The sequence below is a fragment of the Cricetulus griseus genome, chromosome 3, assembly GCF_003668045.3.
Source record: "Cricetulus griseus strain 17A/GY chromosome 3, alternate assembly CriGri-PICRH-1.0, whole genome shotgun sequence".
In the NCBI taxonomy this organism is placed as follows: domain Eukaryota; kingdom Metazoa; phylum Chordata; class Mammalia; order Rodentia; family Cricetidae; genus Cricetulus; species Cricetulus griseus.
In genome coordinates this window covers 124,986,720-125,011,018 of record NC_048596.1, presented here as the reverse complement: position 1 = coordinate 125,011,018, position 24,299 = coordinate 124,986,720, and the positions used below count along the sequence as shown (strand labels likewise).

The following is a 24,299-nucleotide window of genomic DNA, read 5'->3' as shown; positions in this document are numbered from 1 at the left end:
GGAAAATGAGGTCTGTATTTGTAGATGCACTTTAATCAAAAGTTCCAAGGATATATTTATACAACACTGTGTGTATAAATTACGGAAGTGCTGTATTCATTTCACGTTCTTAGTTACAAGGAAATATTATCACTTGTGTTTTCTACTAGAAAATAAAAACTAAATTAATAAAAGATGTAATAAATAGACAAGGAATGTAAGTGCTCAAGGACTCTAAATTTGGGACATGGAATATATGTTTTCTATTATTAACAGGGTAAAACGACAAAGATCACATGATCCAAAAGGTTATTTCTTTAACCCAACCTATAGGGAACTCAAACATTGTGCAACACTATTTATAATCTCATATTTTATTTTTATGCCAACCGCCTTAGACTTTTAGTCTGTTGTGTTTTTCTACCTCTTGCCTTAGTTTAAAATATAGCAAATGTGCCCATATTCTGGACCTAAAACGAAGTATGTGGCCCTGGTCTCACTCTTAGGTGATTGAAGGTGCAGGGCCAGCACCAGATCCCAAGCATCTTCTTGTTTTGCTCCTGAGCACCTCCTTGCAGCATCTTAACCCCATCCCTGCTCCTATCCTCCAAGAGTTAGCAGGTAGAGCTACTGACCACGCCATTCACCCTTCCTGACATCTCTACTTTCAACTTCCACTATCTCCAGGAGGCTGCACCATTTTCTGCCTCATATCAATAGCTCTCAGACTGGAGTATGCTTTGGAGCTACCTGGAGGGCCAGTTAAGAGGGTTGGTACCAGTTATCAGAGAGTTTGATTCAAGAAGTAAAAGGACATGGGAGCAGAAGAGTTGCATTTAAAGTGGGCATAGCAGTGCATCCCCATAATCTTAGTCCTTGTGGGGAGGCAGGGAGAAACTGATGTAAAGGAGCAGTATTATTGTGAGGCCAATTTCATCTATGTAATGGGTTTTAGGTTGGTCACAGCTACACTATGTAAGTAAAAACTTGGCAGGATGTTGGTGGTGCATGCCTTTAATACCAGCACTCGGGAGGCAGAGGCAGGAGGATCTGTGTGAGTTCGAGGCCAGCCTGGTCTCCAGAGAGAGTGCCAGGATAGGCTCCAAAGCTACACAGAGAAACCAAAAAAAAAAAAAGAAAGAAAGGAAGGAAGGAAGGAAGAAAGAAAGAAGAAAGAATGAAAGGAAGAAAGGAAGGAAGGAAGGAAGGAAGAAAGGAAAGAAAGAAAGAAAGAAAGAAAGAAAGAAAGAAAGAAAGAAAGAAAGAAAGAAAGAAAGAAAGAAAGAAAACTTGTCTCAAAAGCTGAGGGGAACCTGCATGGGACGGATAGACCCTCTGAAAGTGACTTGATTTCTTGCAGGGAGGGGACCCTATCCTAGGGGCATGAACTGGCATTTTGGAGCCCATTCCCTATGGTAGGATATGTTGCTTAACCTTGATGCTGGAGGGAGAGGCTTGGTCCTGCCTCAACTTGATATGTCAGACTTTGTTGACTCCCCAAGGAAGGTCTTACCCCCTCTGAGGAGTGGATCATGGTGGGAAGAATGGGAGGAAGGGGGAGAGTGGGAGACGGGATGGGAGGGGGAACTGGAATTGGTATGTAAAATTAAAAAATACATTTTTATCATTTTTATAATTAAAAAACCTTACAAACAAAAATTAAGTTTTTAAAATAGACATTTAAAGTAATTGTAACATATCCCAGCTGTGACTGGTCCATGGGTTACATTTAGAAGCACAGGTTGTTTGAAGCCATATAGTCTCTGGCTCTTGGCCAGCACTCTATTATTTTGAATGGCCACATCTCCATGCTTCCATGTCTCATTTCCTCACAGTCTCTCCAGTATTCTTGAAATTCCCCACGCAGAGCCTTGGGCTCTCCCCACCCACCTGTATGACTGAGAGAGGGTATTGCTGTATGGACCTGAATATTCACACCACACATTCAAATTCTGTAATTCAACGTGTTTACATTCCAGGACAGCATTTCCTCTGTAAGACTATGTCCTGTGATGAATTTTAGTTTAAGACTGACTCTAATGCTACTGAGAAGACAGACGTGATGAAATGGCTAGGACTCTGACTCTCTGCTCATATAAGCTTACAGAGCTGTAGCAGATTGACCACCCGATCTGAGCACAGCTGTAGCCTCCAGAAAGCCCCAGAAGTCACTGTATTTAGAAACTCATGCTGACATCATGTTCCTTAAGACAGCAGGAAGTCAGAGTAGAGACACTTAGCATGGGGTCTAGATGCACAGACAGCAGACAGAGAATAGACAAATACAGGGCAAGGGTAGAGCTCAGTGATAAAGTGTGTGTTTAGCCTAAGACCTGGGGTTCTATTCCTAGCACCAAGAGTTAAAAAAAAGTTGAAAGGAGAAAAGTGACAGATGACAGATAATACCTACTTGGAGAAATTAGATAAAGGTGTATAGATCCATTGGATTAGATTAAAAAATAAATATCCAGGGATGGAGAGATGGCTCAGGGGTTAAGAGCACTGACTGCTCTTCCAGAGGTCCTGAGTTCAATTCCCAGCAACCACATGGTGGCTCCCAACCATCCGTTATGAGATCTGGTGCCCTCTTCTGGTGTGCAGATATACATGGAAGCAGAATGTTGTATACATAATAAATAAATAAATAAATAAATAAATAAATATCCAGACATGCAGAGACAGATCTCCATGGACTAATAAGATATGCATGGTGGTCTGAATGTATAATTCCATGGCTTTGAATTTAACCAAAAGAGGAGATGGTGCAACTGTATTACGTTGAAGAACATGTACAAATGAAAATGAGCAAGGCAATAAGCAAGAAGCACTCTGTTCGCTAGAGTGGTCCAAGAAACATGTTCTATCTGCGGCTCCATGAATGCTTCTTCTTCTTCTTCTTCTTCTTCTTCTTCTTCTTCTTCTTCTTCTTCTTCTTCTTCTTCTTCTTCTGCTTCTGCTTCTGCTTCTGCTTCTGCTTCTGCTTCTGCTTCTGCTGCTGCTGCTGCTTCTGCTGCTGCTGCTGCTGCTGCTGCTGCTTCTTCATACACAATTCTTTGTTGACTCTGAAAATTTCACATCGTTCACCCCAATCCTGCTCACCTCCCAGTCCTTTCGTATCTGCCCCTCACCCCTACAGTATGCCCCCCAAACTAATGAAAAACAAAACAACCAAAAAAACCCACCCCACCTCACTCCTTCATCTTTCCAACACCTCTTCATTCATTCTGGTGGCATTAGAAGCTGTGGTGTGCCACTCAGTGCATTCTTTTGTCCAATTAGCCTCATCCACAAAATGTTCATTGCAATGAGCCCTTGTTCTGGTTCAAGGCCTCTGGTTTCTGGTATACCAACATCACTGGGCTGGGCCCTCATCAAACTCCTTTCAGATATTCAGTTGTAACCCAAAGTCATGGGGATTCTGCGGTTACTGTTCTGCAGTCCAGTCCCTTCATGCCCTCCAGCAGGTCAAAGATGGGCCAGCTGTTAGGGCAGGCCAACTCAAGGCCCAGGATGTGGTTCTGGGTGGTAGTTTAGCTGGTCACTCTGGGTCATTGGGACCACCCTGTCAGGTAAGACACAGCTAACTTTCCTAGGTCCATGCCATTGTGGTCAGCTCTCCCGTGTCTGTGGGGCAGGGTGGCACAGCCAGGTGGGTCTGAGTGGATGTCTGTGGCTCTTGATACTATTGAAGACCAAGCTGATGTCAGGAGTCTGGGCTGTCATCTGGGTCCATGTAGGTGTCTGAGGGCCTCTCTGACACAGAGGCCATGCTGATCTGGGTGGGCTGTGCTACCCCCTGCAGCCATGGTAACATCTGAGCCTGTGCTGCTCCATGGCTCTATGTCTGGATCGATGGTCCTACCACAGTCAGGGTCTGTGATGTCTGTGACCCATGGTGCCACCAAAGGCCAAACAGATACCTGGGGTCTAGGTTGCATCTAATGGCCTTGTTGGTGTCCAAGGACCATGTTGCCACTGAGGCCATGGTGTCATCTGAGCCAGGGCTACTTCCAAGTGCCATGTCTTGGTCCATGGTCTACAGCAGCTAAGGTCTATGCTGATGTCTGTGGTTCCTGATGCCATCAAAGGCAATGCCAATGCCAGGAGTTTGGGTGACCACCTGTGGCCATGTTGGTGTCCAAAGGCTTCACTATCATGAAAGACTTACCAATCTCAGTGGCTTGTGAAGCCCACATGGGGCTGGATCCAGACTGCTGCTGTGCATATTGGCTGGGTCCATGGCCCAACAGCAGCCAGGGGTAGGCTGAAGTCCAAAGCTCATGTTGCCACAGGGAGTTATAGGAACTATGAATGCTGAAATCCAAGAGCTGGCCATGCTGATCAAGCCCTGTCTCTCACTGTCCCTGAGATAAGCTGGCCCTGCAACTCACTAGTCACTATAGCAAGAAAGCTGGTGCCCCTCCACCATGGGAGAGCTGACACCAGTACTTGGCAGAGAATGCTTCTTCTTGCAGCAGGGGTTCCCTTGACTACTCCCAGGCTCACACACAAATAAGGCATGTGGAGTTCACGAAATGTGTATTCTGAGAAGTGTTGATCCAGACAGTCCATGACAAGACACCCATTTGTGTAGAAATGGTAGGAAGTTCCTTCTACACCCTAACTATGAACAGACAAAGCAATCACTAAATTCACTCATCTTCTTGGATGAGATTTGGTCCGGGAACAGTTCATTAATGACAGACAATAGGCAGGCAGGCAGGCAGACAGGCAGACAGACAGACAGACAGACAGACAGACAGACAGACAGACAAGGGTCCCTTCAAATTCTTTCACTCTCCTCCTTCAATCTAAGTTCTACATGAAACAAGCTTGGTGCCAATTTCTCTTCAGTACCAAGCCAGCTGGAGCACAGATGATTAGGGGACCTAGAAAGTATATCCTGCAGGGCTCAGCCTCCACAATAACAGACAGAAACTGCAATAAAAGGATAAAAAAGCCAAACGGGCCAAAAGCTGGCACTACTAGTCAAGTAATTTTGTAACAGACAATAAAAATGTTACACTAGTGTAGGTCCTCTCTTATCTTAGAGAGCCAACATATTAATGCGTCAGTCAGAAGGTCAAAAGAAGAATCCTGGAAGGGTGGGTAGATCATCATCCCAATGAGAATGCATGAAACGCACAGGAAATGCATAGCTAAAGAAACATGTGTTCAGACAGCTTCACAAAGCAAATGAGGACAGCCCCTCCAACTCTTTGTGTGTGCGTGCACACGTGCCCGCATCAGTGCGTGCATGCGTGTGTGTGTGTGTGTGTGTGTGTGTGTGTGTGTGTGTGTGTGTGTGTATGTGTGTGTGTGTGTGTGTGTGTGTGTTGTGTGTATAGGGAGGAAGGGAGGCAGGGAGGATAATAGAGCTACAAGGCTACAAGGTACTGTCACAGATACAATTACCTCCACTTCTAGTCACCTTTCTGTCCCTCCTTGCATTAAGCTGATGGTGGTAACTGCTATGAGTGTTCCTGTGTAGAGCTGTAGCAGGCAACACAATACACTAAAATGAGTCTTGGAGCAGCCCTGGCCACACTGAATACTGCACAGCAACAGTGCAAAAAGACACAGATGCCAGTCCATGATCTATCACATCAAACCCTAAATTCTCCATTAGATGCTCATTTTAAAAGATTTTCTGGGAGAAAGCTAAGCCTATCTTAAATACCATCCCCATATATCTACCACATTGAAATCTAGGGCATGCATAATGTCAAAGACACACTTCTTATTCAGGAACATTTGAGGTAACATGGAAATATAAGAGTTATAGGAAAAGAAGCATCTATCTAAATAAAGGCATTATATGAATCAGATTGCAGTTAAAATCCCTGTTATGCCATAAGTATCACAGAAGCATAATTTTCTATATTGATAGCTAAGTATTCTTTACATCAGACATTTCCTAACATTAAGAATAATACAAAAATCTTAAAAGAGAAGTTTTTACAGGGTGAAAAAATGGTTCAGCAGTTAAGAGCATTGGCTGTTCATCTAGAGCAGTGGTTCTCAACCTGCCTAATGCTGTGACCCTTCAATATAGTTCCTCAGGTTGTGGCTATCCCCAACCATAAAATTATTTCATTGCTGCTTCATAAATGTAATTTTGCTACTGTTATGAATTTCATTGAAAATGTCTGATATGCATGCAGGATATCTGATATGTGATCCCTGTGAGAAGGTCATTTGATCCCAAAGGGGTCACACCCTGATCCACAGGTTGAGAACCACTGTTCTAGAGGATCCAAGTTTAATACCTAGCTTCTACATGGCAGCTCTCAACCATCTGGAACTCTAGTTTCAGAGGATGCAACTGCCTCCCCTGGCCTCCTCCAGCAACAGCCATGCATGTAGTGCACAGACAGACATTCAGCAAACATTGATACACAAAAAATAACAAAACACTATTTTTAAATGAAAGAAATTTGTGGTTTAAAATATCAAAAGGTAGATGATCAGAGAGTTATCCACGTTTTACAGTGTTAATGGCAGTGGCAGTGGGTGTCTAATTCCCCAGTGACTCTTTCTTGTAATTCAAATTACAAGCCATCTCACTTTCCTCCTGAAACTGCATACCTTCCAATGCAAAGAAAGCAGCAGCATCATTAAGTGTTCACCAATGTATAATCTTCATGTCTCACATACGAATATCTCTAGTGCTCATCAAGCTTTACTTGTCTGGAATTTGACTAAATGTATGTACTGGCTTTGGACATTTATTACATTCCTGAGCCCAGCACACTGAAGTGAAAATTCCAGAAAGAGAAAAATAAGAGCGACAGTTCAGCCTCAACACATAACTCTGTAGGGTCTATATATAAATACAGCTCTCTGGATCCTCTGTCCCCTTCATAACTTTGATATCTTTATCCGAGCCGTCGACGTTTTTCCTACCCCTCTTAGTTCCTTTGGCCATTGTTCCATAACCTCTCCTGTCCTCCCTAGGCTCCAATATTCCCCAGGCTCACAATTTCTGTTTCTCGACTTTATGTTCTCCCACAAACTGCCAGTGCTCTTCCACAGACTGAGGCTCCCTAACTAAAGATGGTTATTGATGTACAGTACCAGTGTTTTAGTGCAGCAGCCGAATCAATAAAGGAGAAAATACTGCTTTGTCAGGCTTCACCAAGGCATTCTGGGAAACTTTACTGCTTTGGGTGGTTACAGCAACTCTTAACACAGAAAGGGAGAGCTGGACTCCCTTCTGTGGTGAGAAATGATGTTCTCCTACCCTCTAGTGACTATAAAGGGACAAGGCAAGGATGGAGAATGTTTGATATGGCAGCTCGCTATTATTAATCATGGCCTCATCTGTTTCTGAAGATGGACCAGAGTGCAAGGAACCTAGTGACTTGGGAGAATGGCCAGTGATCCTTTTATAGTTCTGTTGACATGCTTAAAATGCAGACACGCTATAGTCAGTGTGGATACACTATAGTGGGTGTGTAGCATCAGAACATTGGCTCCTATGGATTTCTGGATGCAAGACAGTCTTAGCCCCACCCCCACCTCACCCCCTCTCTCTCTTGTGGGCATGCTCTTGCTATCTTTCTTTCTGTCAGAAATATTGAGAATTCTTGTTCTTGATGCAGACCCTACATTGTACAGTAAGTAGTCAACTGAGATATTGTACAGCTAAAATTTAAAAGTGTGTGTGTGTGTGTGTGTGTGTGTGTGTGTGTGTGTGTGTGTGTACACTCATGCATGTACAATTGATTGTCTGCACAACCTCTTTTTATCCCAGGCACAGATTAGCCCCCAAATTCAGAAATCAAATTAGACAAAGAACCTAATGTACCATATCATTTAACTAGAATTCTACATCTCTTGATAAAACTGCTGACGAGTTAAAAAATACTTTGGGGTTTACTTCTAAAGTAATCTTCACAATTTCACCTAATTTATAATTTTCTAATTTATTACCTTAATAAATGATTAAATTCTGAATGCCTTCGCTGATATGCCCACTTATATGAAGTTGAAAATATCATACAATTGCTCAGACTTACTAATGATGTACAACCCACCAGTACTCCATAAAGATATATTTAAAATATTATCATTATACATTGAGAAATAGTTTTGTTTCAGGAGATATGGGGAGACAGATAATGGCTGCCACATATTCTTCAAGTCTTCATGTCATTACCCCTGAGGACTCACATTAGCTTCTCATGGCAAATAACCTCCTGAAGGGACAGCACCTAACTATTCCACATTCTAAGTGTTCCAAGCTAAGCAAAGTGTAAAATTCTAACATGCCTGGTACATATAAAATGTCAGCACTCAAACAAGTGCAAGTTCCAACATCTGGTCATGCCCTCACTTAATGAATCTCTAAAGAAAGGTCCTTCCCTTTTGATTCATTAAGACAATAAGAGGTACAGAATGCCAAGACAAATCAAGTGGGAACAATACTAATTTTACATATGTAGGTATATACATTAATAATGTATTTGTGAAAAATACACAGTTTTATTCAGATGATAAGAACAAGTAAATTTACCTTGCTGGCACTTAACCGCTTCCGATTTGACCAACGCTTCATTGTACAGTGAAGATGTCAAAAATGAAACAGAGAAACATTGGATCATCAATAATATAATTAAACTATTTTACACTACATAAGATGCAGATTATAGTTAGATTATCAACTCCCGAATCTGAAAACTAGCCTCTGCCATCACCTAACCCTCCCCACACAAAGCTCATTTAAACAAAAAGATAGTCAGGCATATCATGCCTAGGCGGCTGTACACATCATTTTCTTGGGTATTCATAGCAGATCAGCACTGGCACAGATGTCATTCTATCTCAATAACATTTTTTAAATTAAATAAAATAGTATCATTTCATCTTCAAGTAGGAGAATCAGGTTTATCCTATGCACAGTGTTTAAGCAGCATTGTAAAAATGTTTGTAAATTCTTAACTAATATGAGTTCATGTTCAGGTCATCTATAGGTTTTGGTAACAGAAAACAGAATTCTATTTACTTTCATAGGTTAAAACTTCATAGTCAAAATAAAGAAAAGAATGCAGAACTTATACCATATAAATTTGCTATTTTGTAAGCTAATCAAAAAACACTAAAAATTTTTGGATCACCCTTGTCCAATTAAATTAATTTAACTGATCTAGCACATGTGTGAAAAAAGAAAAAAAAGTTTTGAAGGCCAACACATTTCACCCCACTCTTTTCTGATCCCTCTTTTGTCACGCAAACGCTTCTCAATTTCATCTAGAGTTGAAATTTTCTTTCAGCAAAGTCCATCTCCTCTCCCAAATCAGTATCCAGTAGGGCAATGCCCTGCTCTGGCTGACTCACTAGCTAACTGCTTGTTAAAAGTGCTTATGTTCAGGATACAGCAATTAAATTATGAAATCTAATCAAGCAGACCACATTTACTACAATGCTCAAGACACAGAAAAATGCAGGTAAATGACATGTCTATTTTGCTACTATTTCTCCTCAATCAATAAGAAAACCAACAAAGAACAATATTCAAGAGAAGTCCAATTAAGTTCCATGAGTCAGCCCTTAGGACAGGACAGAAAGAACTTTAAGGTTCTCATTAATACTTGTCCTGGGGAAATGGGAAGGTCATCATTGAGCACCTGACACAGTTACAGGTGCTACAGCTAAGGTTTAAAATAAAACTATCTGGGGTTTTCTCAATAAAAATACCAAGTATTCCCACTTAATCCAATCACAGAAATTAATGACACCCTTATGGTGTCGCAAAGCTATTGAGTCCTTTTTTGTATAAAGACTGGATTTTTTTGGTAGTCATCATAAAAGATGAAACAGATTAGGATACTGACATGACACCTACTTTACTGTAATGCTACAAGCTACCATATACTGAGTATTTCTAACATGCCTGGCATTGTGGTTGATCATGTCACTCTCCATGATTCTATAAAACAGGTATCCTCATTCTTATCTCACACATGAGGGAAACTCCTCAGGGAGGTTAACTAACCCTGTGGATTTGACTGAGTCAAATCTACTCAATTTAGGAGTCAAACACAGACAACTTGATGAGAAGTCAACAATTTTACTTATGCTCCTACTCCTCTTCAAGACAAAGAAAGTACAATTCACTTGGCTCAGTCAGGGAAATGCACAGATGACCACCACAGAGATTAGCTGCACATCTTAAGGTTTTTTCTTTCTTTTTTTGTCAGTTTGGTTCTAAAGCAACAAAATTTGCCTCACTGATGGAAAAGAAAAATGGTTGCAAAACTGAGAATTCAAAGTGGAACTTCTCCACAGTTTACACATAAGTGGCAATGCATAAACCAAGCATTCTAATCACATAAATCTACTGCCATCTAGGTCCAAGGGCTTGTTATTTCCACTTAAAACCCCCAAATAAACATGCCTTTTAATATCCACTTAAGTTTAATAAAAAAAGAGCAAATGTTTTCCTCTGTCTAGATACTCAAAGGGACCCTGATAGTCTTGTAAGTAAATGACTTACAACAAGTCATTCCTCCATTACTGACTCTTTGGTTATGCTTAGATCAAGTAAGTAAATAGAATAGGGAAATTACAAAGCAAAGTAAATGAGATAGGCAGTCTTTCATGTGATATTGCTTTCTTATTATATAAAATAAATTGCACACTTGGCTTCTGCTGGGCAATGCATAAGAGAACACACAAGGAAGCAGAGGCGCTGGCAATCTCAACAAAGGAGGTGGTGGGTGGTACTCAAGTGCTAAGAGTGGTCAGGCCAAGTGAGATGAAGACAGTGGATACTCTCAACACCTTGAAAAGACACACTTTGAGATGTATCACAAATGCAATTCCAAGCTGCCTCTTGCATTATTTGCTCTGTAGTTTGAGATAAATTGAAATCAGAGAGCTATTACTTTAAAATTCCAAATCTGGCGATATTAAATGCCATCAAAGTACAATCTGATTGTTGAGCATAGTCTAGTGAGCTGTGTAAAAATTCAAATGGTGCGGCTATTTTCTTTGGAAACATCAACTATACAAAAGTCACCAAAGAAATGTTTAGAACACATTGACTGTCAAGTGTTCCATCCATCATGAGCACCTGGTTCAAATACTTATTAATATTGGATATTAATTTACACTGGCACCTACCTCAAGTTGCCCACCACCAACTATACACTTGAACAGCGAGTCAGAGGGAATAGATTCAGAAGCAACAGCAATAGGATAAAAAAGAAGGTAAAGAAAAGTCCAGGACAGAGAAGTACAGAGAAGACAATGCTTGTCTTCATCATAGTCACAGTTTCACTGAGGTCCCAAGTGTGAATGAACAGTGTTACCTTAAGTATAAGTAAAGTTTTAGCCTGTTGTGTTTTAAGTAAATTAATCTAAGAAATTCAAATGTTGAAAAGCAAATATTTACTTGACACTCTCACAATTGAAAAATTTGTAATAAAAATTTTGGTATTCCTATACCTATTACTAGCTAGCTTCCAGGAGTTTACTAGTAAACTAGTTGTTGTCTTCATTATGAAATTCATTACATCAGAAAGATTAAGTAACAGCTAAAATGAAGAATATTTACCTCAATTTAGAAAATAATATTAGAAGTCTAATTTCTAAACAGGCTTCAGATTTTCACATTGGGTTCCATGCAGGTTCAAATGTAACACATCTATTCTTCCTTTAGTAACTGCTTTAGTTTGCTTTAAAAAATATCTTTCAGTAAAATTGCAATCAAACACATTGTGCTCTTATTTTAATTATTGGAATTATGATGCACAATCCGTGAATATGAAAATGAGATTATGATTTCCATCAGTATGTTTACTTGTAAGAGCAGACTTTCTATCTTATCGTAACAAAATCAAATGCTTCACTGATAGTGCAGACATATAGTGTGTTAATGAGAAATTTCCATGTGATAGAATAGGGAACATTAAAATTTGCATTTTTCATAAAAGCACACCCAATGGAAAAGGTAGCAGCTAAAAGCAACAGCCAGTGAAGAAGGCGAAGGACTCTACATATTGCAAGAAGATACTCGATCACTTCACAATTCATGACGTAAACATTAAATTCTGGGAACTGCCTAAATAACAGAATATGTGAATGTTGCTCAGAATCTAAAAATTACTAAATAGAAACCCTAATGTTTAAGGAAACTATATTTCAAATGGTTTATCCAGGCAAAACACATATAGTCTGTGAGCATAATAGCAATCCTAACCATACCTTCACCAGCCAGGTAATTTATTACCTACGTTGTTTGGCCAGCAGTTCATGAGAAAGAATGTAGATAAATACATACTGATACTTGATGCAATTGTTTGACTTCTCCCCTTAATATACAATTGACGGTCATCCTGTCTTCTGGCCAGTCATCAAAGACTCACCCAATGGAGAGGTTAAACAGAAAGGTTCCCACTTACATGCCTCTTGAAATCACCCTGTTTTACAACTAGGTTCAAATTTAACACAATCACTCCCATGTCATCTTCTAAACTGTTTGGATCTTCCAGTTTTAAAATATGTTCGGTAGTCCTGCAAGCAAAACACAACACGTGATTTTAACATTAATTGGCAATATTGCAGGCTTGACAGTACATCCGAAGCTTAAGGAAAAAGCCTGCTACCTAAGCTTAGATGGTGGGGGGCTGGGGCGGAGAATACAGAACCACATTTAATGAAAATATTTTCTGGGGAAAATTAAAAACCTTCTGACATTGTCAATTTCAACATTGGTTAACTGATTTCCCTGCTCTACCACCCACCAAAATAAAGTGTAGAAACATGTTTTAAGTTAAATTATGAACCTCAATATTTTAAAAACCTAAATAAGTACCATTTAATATGAATATGGATTTCCCCTGATAATGATTCTAGGTAAAAGTAGGATACCTGTTAAGTTCCAGATCCCTGAGAATGACAAAGGCAGAACCCATGAAGTCAGATGTGGTTAAGTCTCGATCGTACACCTAGAAAAGGAGGAGGATATTAGCATATGGGGCCACCCAAACCATCTGGCTTTGTCAAATGACTAAAATATAGAACAGACTGGGGCCTTGCAAATCCATCTTTTAGTCCTTACAATAATTTTCACAGTGAAGTTGAATAAAAATATAATCAAGCCTATACAAAGAAAAATCTTACCTATTATACTAGCCATGCTCAAAACAATAGGAAAAAAAAGCCTTATAAGGCAGTGGTCAAATACAACCAAATATTACACACAATGGACCCTCCCTATAGTTTAATTGGCCTCTCATTAAAAACTTAGCATTTTCCATAGTGAGCAGATCTGCCAATTAAATAGAAATTTGCTAACTATTGTACAGCCATCTCATTCTGCACTCAGCTCCTACAGTTTAAACCCAGATGTTGGGGTAATTGATGCTTACACCTGGTAGCTTGAAGCTCTATTAAATATAAAGTTCTTTCTAATGAGAACAGTGTCTACACTTGTCACCACTACAAGACCAGTAATAATTCTTCCACACTGAGTAAGTTTAAATAGAGCCAATAAGGACATTATTTACACAGTGCATGGTGACTTTGTAGCATATGTATCTCCCTGATTTGAGGGAAACACAGTTTCATAAAGAGCCTAAAACAATTCCTCCTACAGTATTATATATTTCACTCCAGCCTCGGGGTAAAAATGGAGGGATTAATTGAGGCAAGTTCACTTTTAAGTCGGCCTGAGAACTACAGAAGAATAAATATTTTGAAGGAAGGAGCTGACTTGATTATTACCTTTACACGAAGCTTTTGATCAAGGCTGTGTATGGGCAACACAACTATCTCATCCCAAATCGGGTTCAAGTTCTTATATATGACTTTACTTTTGTACAGAGTCTTCCCGTTCAGCTTAAATTTCACATACGGATCACTCGTGCCTTTAAAGGAAAAAGAGAACATGACAGAATTTCAAACACACACACAAAATCTAACAATTCTACCAAGTCAAGATTCTTCCCACAGTCCCCAGGCCTGCAGCAAGCCAGAGAACACACTGAGATCTGTGTCTCTCTGTGGAGGGATGTGAAGCCCCAGAGGTGTCCTGGGGAGGGAGAAATGCGACAACTTAAGGGTAAATGATTAATTCCGTTTTGTTTTCTATGGTTGAATATGAATGGGCTCCTTGAGCTTTTTATGTGGTTTCATTGTGGATATGTCACCCCTCAATAACCCACAAAAATTCAAAAAAATCAAGTCAGTGTCAGGAACCCCAGGGAGAGAAGCTTGCCCCTCCTAGGATCAGCATAAAGTCCATGAAAAGGGAAAGCAGCCATTCCCAAATATTTAGCAGATGGTCGATTCAATCCAATCTTATACCTTAAAATATAATCATAACAAATAAATTAGCCTCTGCAATCACTCATTCAAAGGATGATGTGAGGGGACTCAGCCTGCAACCAGGGGCATAGAGATTAAGTCAACAGAGTGGCCATTCTTTGCTGCCTCCTCGCACCTGCACCAAAGCTGCACACATTGTCCCCACCCAGGACCAGCACATGAGCCAGGCCCTCAGCTGGCCTCAGAGCTGACCTGAGTGGCCCCTCCTGGGGTGCTTTGAAATGGATGCCAAAGAGAATGAATAATATCCCTCAACTTGCAATCTCCCTGACACACACACACACACACACACACACACACACACACAACTGATGGTAGATCCTCTTCCACATTTCTTAGATCAATTGAAAAGAAAAAAAGCTCACAAACATAATGCATGAACTGTGCATTGTGCCTATATGTTACATGAATGTGTATGTCATCTAACATGCCAAGGGCATACTTGCTCATCCATACCAGGTGAGTACAGAAATGTGAGCAAATGAACAATTAGCAGAGAGATAAGGGAAGCCCTGCTTTAAGATAAAACTTGTGACTTGCAGAGTGATAGCATTGTGGTCCATCCTGAAACACAGCCCTATGAGGATGTATGCAAAGAAGCCCCACTGTCTAATTTGGGGCCCCAGATAGGTTCCATGAATATTCACTGAAGTGAATTTCTGATATGAGATTCAAGCCAATACCATCTACAAATATTCTATCAAAAATTAATCCCCCAAAATTGTACTTTGCTGCAAGCACATCACTGGGAACTAATATTCTATACAGTTTGTCACATAAGCCCCTTCTGTTCCATGTGGCCCCAGTAGTCAAAAACACAGAAAGTAAAGGCAATACACTCCTGAGCTATCTGAGTGGAAGGTGTCATCACTATGGAACAAGGCAGCATACATTATTAGATAGCCTTACTAAAGCAGGAATTTTCCGAGTTAGCATTCCAGTAATACAAGGGCACTGACTTTAAACAAAGAAATCAAAATAACCCACAAATATCAGACATGTCCAATTCTACCATCTTAAGTCTGGCAGAGCAGGAATGGAAGCCCAGCCTTCATTTGAAACACGTACCCAAGCTGAGCAGTTTTCCAGGGCTAGTAAAAAAAAATAAATGCATTCACAGGCACTCGGTGGAATTCTCACTGGTGAGTGAGCATCTGCCCACCCCCATTCAGCAGCTTGAGAGAACACCTCTGGCTGGTCAGGCTTTAACAATCATCGTGATATATATATATAAAAAAAGTGGGGAGAAACTATAATAAAAAGAGGCCTTTAATTAAATGAAATTGCCACTCTGGGATCAGGGCCTTCATGCTTGTCAGCGTACTCTCAAAATAAACATCTCAAAACTCGGCCTCAGTGGTGTCACTTTCTCACAGGCAAGGCATACTGGGTAATCCCCAAGCATCTTGACAGCTACATAATGTTCAAACTGTTTCACGGGTGAATGGCGGCAGTTGCGTGAAAGAAAATATTAATGTCTGGAATTAATAGAAAAAAAGGACCAGGGTTTACAAAGCCAAATAAGGAAAGAGGGTGTCAAGTTAGTGCGGTGTTAATTGTTCGAGAAAATTTGCGAGGAGGGGGTTTTCTCTCTTGGAGCCTAAGTGCCTGACTGTCAGGGAAGTGGCATCTCAACTAGGCAGGTTCTGAAAAGGGGCCAGCAGCTCTGGAATGCGACTCCCAGATTATACAAATGGTGAGCTGACACCTGAATGGGTGGACTTTAACCTTCCTCACTGGGAGCCTGGGATACAAAGAGACTCTTGTGGTAGTCAGTGCTTTGAGTGGAGAAGGAATCAGGGGACCTAGAAACCAGGCTGTGTCCAGGCAGACCCTGAAACTCTTGACACTTGGAGCCAGGGCCGGTCGTCTTCTCCCACACTGCACAGACTGGAGCTTCCATAAACAGAACCTCTACATGCACAGAATCAACCAACCATGGACACAACATATTTTTCAATATATAAAATGTGTCCTTACTGAGTTAAGTACAGACTCCTGACCTAGTCATTATCCAAAACATTACATAACAATTTACTTATATGGTATTGACATTGTGTGGTTCATCTACAAATGAAGTAAAAGATAAGGGGAGGTGCACATAAGTTATATATGATTTTATGATCATTTACATATAATACTATATATATGCAAGCATGGCAGTTTATATACTGCATTCTATATAAAGGACTTACACATTCATGGATTATGGTATTACCAGAGGCACTGGAAATATCCCCCTGCAGATTCCAGGGAATGGATGCATCTGTAGTCTTAATCCTTGCAGCACAGAGGCACCAAATCCCCCTCCTAAGAACCGCAGGAATCCCAGTGGTTCCTGTTCCTGCCCACTGACCTACAGATGGTTACTCTTCCTTGACCTGTACCTGTCAGTCATGCTACCTGTCTGTCAATCATGCTACCAGACCACAAATACCTCTGGTCTTTTCCAAGTCTTTTTCTATGCCAGATACCCCAGCTGTTGCTAAGACACAAGACCCAGCTCTTCTGCACCTAATGGTATGTGCACCCCACAACACAGCATGGGGTCCCAGGTGGTAATGTTCAAAAGAAGTGAACACAGTGTGCAGTTCTGCTCAGGAGTAGGTAGCAAAGGTAGTTCCTAGCTCACATGTCAGTGAGGGCTTAAACCAAGGAGACAGGAGTTGAAATAAACCTGGGGCCAAACAAGAACAAAGACTGGGGTCAATGGAGCAGGGAAGGAGACCCCCCAAAAATAACTGATGTTGTAATACCAAGCAAACATTTCAGTGAACCCAGAAATTAAGGTAGAAAAAAAAAGAGAAAGAAATAGATTACAACAGGCTGTTTTGAGTCAGAGACCAAAGTGCCTTAAACATACACAATAAAGAGTTAGTTATTATTCTGCAAGAAATGCGGGTGTTTTATTTCCTGTTCCTGGCCTTTTTAATTTTGCTTAAGTAAAAGTAATATATGCCCGCAAACTTTGAAACACATGAAATGAAACAAAGTCTGTACCCTCTGAGTGGTCCCTGAACTCATTTGTCTGGTTTGATACCCATAAGCAGTTTCTTGGGTGTTTTACAGGAGAAAATATGTGCAGGAATCATTTTTAAATGACTGCATTTTCTCAAGTAGTATGCCATAGTGCTGGGGCCACACCAGCAATATGCACCTACTGGTGTCTTTGCAACTAAACACATCTTCACTGTGCTGTATTGGTGTAGACAAGTAGTTAATATTTTCCCAGCTGTAGACAGCAGTTCAGGCAGCAGGCTGATGTAGCTATCCTGGAATCCCTTTTCTACAGTAAGTTTGTAACACTCAAGTGTGACAGTGGCTCGTTTTGGTTCTAACAGACCTTATAAATTTGTTTTCTAAGCTTATCAAATTTAGGCGTGGGTAGGAAGGGTGGACCTCTGGGTTGGAGGGCTTGCTGTCTTTCTTGCTGCTCCTTCAGGGGACCCCAGTTCTCAATATCCATTTTGGGCAGCTCATAGGGGAATCCAACAACCACTTCTGGCCTTTCAGGCACCCACATACATGGTATATACAGGCACACGCACACCTACACATAAATATAAAATAAATCTTCTTCAAATGCTTATCAGACATAGAGTATACAATGTTATTATCTCTTTCTGTATTTCTCTAACACATAATATTTTAAACCTTTATTTTAATATGTGGGTGGGTGAGGGGATAAAAAAAAAATACCTCTGTCTGTCCCCTTATCTGTAACACTTTCAGGGACTCTCCTGCTGTTGTGACTTCTATTTGTGTTTGTCAATCAGATTCTTGTTATTATGTGATTATCTTTCAGTGGACTTAGCTTGTCTTCTGGCTACAACTGCAAGGGATCTTTCTAATGGAAACGGCTCACCGACTCTGCGTCTTGTCAGAATTTAACAAGTTGTTACTGGCAATAAGTTATATTCCTTTTTATTTCATCAAATTAGCCAAGGTCTGACTTTTTGCCTTTGTACTTTCACATCCTGCATAGAAGCTTTTTTTTTTTTTACTGTAAGATTTTAAATTAATTCAGTCTTGTTTCTTCCCATTGATTTTTGTACATTTTCTTTTTCTACATTATAGGTTTTTTTTTTTTTTTTTGGTCCATCTGGAGTTATTTTAGTATGAAGAGGAAGGAAATGTAGGTTCACTCAGGAGGAGAGTAAAGTGATTAGAGCCAAGCTTTGCACATATAAATCTGACAGCAGCTTATAATTTAGATGAGGGAGAATGGGGAGAAAGCAAGGACACCTGGGAGCTGGGCCGAAAGCTGCAGCAGAAGGCTGAGGTTAGAGGACAAAGCTGAGCTCAGACACTAAAAACCTCATGAAGGAGGCTAGGGAGCTGGCTCAGTCGTTAAAGTGCTTGCTGAGCAAGTGAGAGGACTCAAGTTCAGATCTCCAGAACCCAGGTTTGGTCAGGGTATGAATAGGGCATAGCATCCTATCTATAGTTCCATACTTGCGGCAGAGGCAAGGCAACTCCAGAGGAAGCTAGTCATCTGTATGAGCTCTAGTTCTGATTGAAAGTCTTTGCCTAAGAATAAGTGGGAGAAAGAAATAAAGAAGATGATTCCTGTCACTGGGGCCTTCATACACATGCATGCGCGCGCGCGTGCGCGCGCGCACACACACACACACACACACACACACACACACACACACACACACACACACACACGCCTTTTACAAATGGAAAATAAAAAACAATGTACCCAGATATCCTTATCATCAGGAGAGATGTTCTGCGGACTGGAAGGAATATCTCACCAGAGCCATTGGAGATGGCTCCCCAGTGTTCTCAGCCAGAATTTTCAAAATGTACAGCAAAATATTAAGTTCCATTAGCAGGGCCAGTGGGGCAGTTTAGTGGATAAAAGGACTTGCTGTAAATGCCTTAAGAAATTGATCTCTGGAACTCATGGTAGAAGGAGAGAAGTGGCTCCCAAAAGTTGCCCACTGACCTGCATATAAATGCCTCAGCATGCATAGACACACACACACACACACACACACACACACACACACACACACACACACACAAATAAAGACAAAATAAAAATCTCACTAACAGATGCAGGACACAAAGCACAACAATATAAATACAACTTAAAACTTTCAGGGAAGGCATTTTTAAAATCATTTGAGTATGGAAAACAATGGTTGGAACCATCTACAGATATAATATTAAATTCATCTACATTAGAGTTCCTGAAAGGAAAGACATATGCCTAGGGGTACCCAACACATCCAGGAATGCTCAAGTTAGTGCAGAACCATCCTGTATCCTTCGAGTGACTGTGCAATCTTGAATAATTCACTCAATTACCTTACACTATCCTGTTCTCCTTTGTAATGTGAAAAAACCACCATTCTCAAAGGAGTCCTCTGAGAACAAATAAACCAATCTACTTTAATGGTAGCCAGCTCCAGAATTTACGGAGAATGCCTCCTTGTAAGGGCTGCTATTTTTTGCGTCATGATTCAGTTAAGTTACAAAAGGGAGAGCATATATCCATTTAGGTAGTCCTAATGTCCATTTACTTTATTTTAATGCCCAAGATAATTCAAATGACTAATTCCTTCCTCCCTATAAAGTTTCTTTAGTGCTATCTCTGACAGTATGGAATTTTTTGACACCTCCTTTTAGGGAGATAGGAAGAAAAAAAAACTTGTGAGCTTAAATTATTTTTTTCAGAAATTCCATACACTCAGGAAAACATCTCTGAAATGTTCTTAGGTGTTCTGGACGGAAACAGCTGTATACAAAATTGAAACTTTGAAATCCCCAGGAACATGGGCTTCTTCTTCATCTAAAAATCCATAGCTCATTCACTGTGGACTTCAGGACACTCTGAAAATCTAGCCTGGCAGTATGGGGCCCATGAACTCTGTCTTTGAGGGTGGTTAAATAAAAGAACAAGACAGTTTCCAGAACAAAACATAAAATGGGGGAGGTATTTTAGTTGTGACATTTGCATAGAAGCCTGTGCCTACAGAATCACAGTGAAGCCATGCAGATACAACAATAACTGTCTGCACACTGCATCCTTAACAGTCCCGTTCAGAAACCAGAAGGGGCAATTGAGAAAGAGAAGGAGCAGTTTCCTTGGTCCTATGAAAATTGGCAATGGTTTCCTATGTAGCATATGAGTTCTGAAGAATCCCAAGCCAAGGGTCCTCCTGTATCAATGCAGGGAACACAACTAGGTCCCAGCTCAGGGTACTTCTGTACATCGAGGCTATCTGCTTCTGAGATCTACTTCCCCATCTTCAAAGTCAGAAGAGCTGTGTTTTCCTTAATGGTCAATTGTCTTTAAAAGATGCATTGCTAATATACCCACCCTAACTAATAGGAGCAGCCTCTCTCCTCTAAGAGGACCATATGTACAAAACCTCCTGAGGTCCCTTGAGCAAGGATTGGCCCTGATGGACCTTGAGATACAACGGTCATGTATGCAAATATACATGATTGAAAAACAAAACAGAACAAAACACAAATAGCCACTTTTACTCAACAAGTTTCCAGGAATCAGCTTATGGCAGAATTAATGATCTGAAAGTCGAAATTTTACCACAAACCTCCTTTAGTTGTTTATAAAGTTTATAAAAACCTGCATGAAATATACAACAAGAGTCGAGCAATGCTGCAGTAAAGTAAGCATTTCCTGGGGCATTTGGATTCTCCTAAACATATGACCTCCCATAAGTTTCCTCCAGCCACATCCTATACTTCCTTTGTCTCTACCTTCTGAAAATCTGTGTCCCTCATCACCTGGATTCCTTTGTCTTTTTTTCTATCGCTAATCTTCCCCTTTCTGGCTCCATAGCCTATGCTACAACATACCCTGTCCCTGTCACTTTGTTTGCATAACAGTTTAAAGATCTGGAGAGATGCCTCAGCGGCTAGGAGCACTTGCTCTGGCAGATGACCTGGGGTCCATTTAGAGCATCTACATGGAGGCTCACAACCTTCTATCCCTCCATTTCCAAGTGCATCCAACACCCTCTTCTGGGGTCCACCAACTTCTGCTTCCATGGGTACCAGTCATGCACAGGGTGCCCATATATACAAGTGGCAATATGCTCATAAACATAAAATAAAAATACATTTAAATTAAACAAAAATTAAAATATTCTTTAAGATGCTACTTTGATTTTGAATTCATAACCCATTGCTAATGAGTCAGATACATCTCACAGCTATTTTAAAAGTCTGTATCACAGACTTTTAATATATGACGTATATATATGAATATAACTATCATAACTCTTTTGATAGCTGAAAGACTTGTCAATATATATAGATTCAGTCATTTCAGCAAATTACCAAACTAGCTAGGCTTTGGTGGAATGGCCATGCAGACACTACGCCTGCATCCCTATTCTTTATAGGCAACCAGAAGCACACATGTTCTGTGAATATCCTGCATGGCCATCTTTGTAACACTAGAAGCAGAAGTCCAAGTAAAATGAGAAGGCTTGAAGACAGAAACTCACATTTTCACAGGTAGAACATACATGTACAACAGACAATGGAACAAGATGCTCAAAAGACACCTGGAGCACAGCATGGAAGCCATCACATAACACACTGTGACTGACAATAGACACCTTCAACCACCCACATAGGCAAGCCTCTCACAAGCGGATAAAAATCATGCAGGGTCAGATGGTCAAGGTAGATGCAGCAAGCATAGGAGCCATTCCAGGCTCCCTTTCCTTACCCTTCATTAGCATTGAGAAAGATTAAGTGGAAGCTGGATCAACAAAGGGGCAAACAACAAACATCCCAGTCAACCCAGGAGTGTATGGAGTCCCAAAGTAAAACCAAGCCACAACTGTCCCCAGAGAGAAGCTCTCGGAAATAGGAATACACAAAGCCTTTTTTAGGATCAGCCTGTCTTGTATGATCTAGGCAGGGTGGGAATGGGGTCCACAGAATTCCAAACTCAGCTGTGTTCATCTGTTTTAGCATCTTAACGTAAAACACCTCGGGGCGGGGGGGGGGGGGGGAGAAGACTGATACCCTCACCACTGGATGCGGTTTGCATCCCAGCAAGCTTGCCTTCAGGTTGCCTTCTGACACAGAGGCCCATAGGTTTTTAACTGCTGCTGTACGTGCATAGCAAGGATCTCATGCCATCTGGTGTTCAGAGCAAGTACTACAGTGAGAAGCAAAGCTGGAAGCTTGCAAAATATAGAATTAATTGGGTTGTGTGAATGATGTAAGACTGCGAGGTGCACTTGACTCTTGCTCTAAAGAACGCAGCAGCAGAAATCCAATAGAAGCCCAGGAAGCAAACTCTGGTATATATGGCACTTGCATGTATAGTTGTTGAAAAACAGCAGTCTAGTCATCAGGGAAACAAAGATTTGTCCTCCTTTATCTGGAAGTCATTTTGAAAAAGAAAAACTAAAGTTTCTATTCAGGTTCTAATATGGAAAAAATGGAGACAGACAAAAAGTTCAAATGAGAAATGAAAAAGCAAACAGACTGAGACATATGGATTAATGTGAGTGATACAAGGTCTTGGGCCTCTGTAGACATGGAGATGGAGGTGGGTGCCATTCAGAATAGGAAGTGAAAACCAGCAAGATTTTCACAGCAGACGTCGCAGAAATAAAAGCAAAGATGCAATGACAAATCGTGATGTTATCTGTGGAAGCAGAAGGCTTGCAAAGATAAAAATGAATCTGAACAAACATGCTTAAATGTCCAAAATTATTGATGCAAACACAGATTTAAGCAAGAAAACAGATAATGTGTTTCTTTTTCCTCCACCCAATTAACAAAGTTATTCTATAGTCAATGTAGTTAATAGAAAGTGAGTCACTTCATTGCTTGTGGTGAGAGTAAGCCTTTCTTAGGAGCAAACGTCCAATTTTGTAATGAGAACACTGAACAAGTCAGATATTTGCAGGAATGAAAAAAATCGATGCAAATCAATAATTGACTCTCAAAGAAGTTATGACCAAAGCTGTACACACAGTTTAAGACGTAGGCTCATCTGTGGAAGCATGGTGTGTAATAATAAAAATTGGGGGCAGGGCAACAAGATGGCTCAGTAGGTAAAGATATTTGCCACACAAGCCTGGTGACCTAGTGACCTGAGCTCAATAGCCAGAACCAGCACTGGGAGAGAATTGACCACCCCAATATTGTCCTCTAACCTCCACACACGTGCTATGGTGTACATGTGTCCACACACATCATGGGAGCGTGCACATACATGTGAGTACACACACACACACACAAAATAATAATAATAATAATAAGTAGCAATAAAAATATTGCTAATTTGAAATTATTGCTAATAACCTAATTTGAAACGTTAATTCAACAAAGCATGATGTCTCTAAGGTTTTATTTTTCTTCTTAAATATTTTGTAATAGAGAACAATACACATGGGGGAAAAAAGTGACAGAGCATCCCCAAAATTAGGGTTTATTATACTATAGAAAGGAAAACCCATTTTCTAACTTATATCAGCAAAAGGAGATTCATCTTAAAATTCTAGTAAGGACCTGGTGGTGCCCTCATCCACAACCCACATGTTGGTCTCTATATATTGAGGAGCATTTCCTGAATCAAAGTTAAAGTGGAGGATTTAATACTACCACCAATTCGAATAGTGCCCTTTGAATGATGCCGCTCTTCTTGCAACACAGTTCCAGAAACACCTGCCTGTCCATCATTACAGCCACACAAGGAGGCTATGTTTGTCTGCACTTCCAACATGATTATGTTGTCGTTACAAAGAGAATATACCATCATGACACTTAGCATTCTAAGTGGAGCAGATTTAAATTAGAGGTGCTGACCATTGGAACGCTTTTGTAGGAGTCTTTTAACTTTCTAAATTCATGTGACAGTCTTGGTGCTGGGTTGGTCTTAAAGTCATCCCTTTCAAAACTGACCTCTGATGAAGTTTTTCCTGTCATCTAGGGAGGAAGCCCATCACTTTTCCTTAAACAAATGTCAAATACCT

At 40.6% G+C, this 24,299-nt stretch overlaps 1 protein-coding gene across 2 annotated transcripts in view; it reads right to left on the bottom strand.

Annotated features, from left to right (window-relative positions):
- The window catches only part of Mctp2 (multiple C2 and transmembrane domain containing 2), a 188,059-nt gene that overhangs the window by 134,101 nt on the left and 29,659 nt on the right, over positions 1–24,299 (bottom strand). For both annotated transcript variants that reach the window (XM_035441380.1, XM_035441381.1), the window contains exons 4-7: positions 13,711–13,853; positions 12,856–12,932; positions 12,387–12,498; positions 8,498–8,533 (exon numbers count right to left, since the gene is read on the bottom strand). In XM_035441380.1, the coding sequence (XP_035297271.1) occupies positions 8,498–8,533; positions 12,387–12,498; positions 12,856–12,932; positions 13,711–13,853 (368 nt within the window). The remainder of the gene's footprint in view (positions 1–8,497; positions 8,534–12,386; positions 12,499–12,855; positions 12,933–13,710; positions 13,854–24,299) is intronic.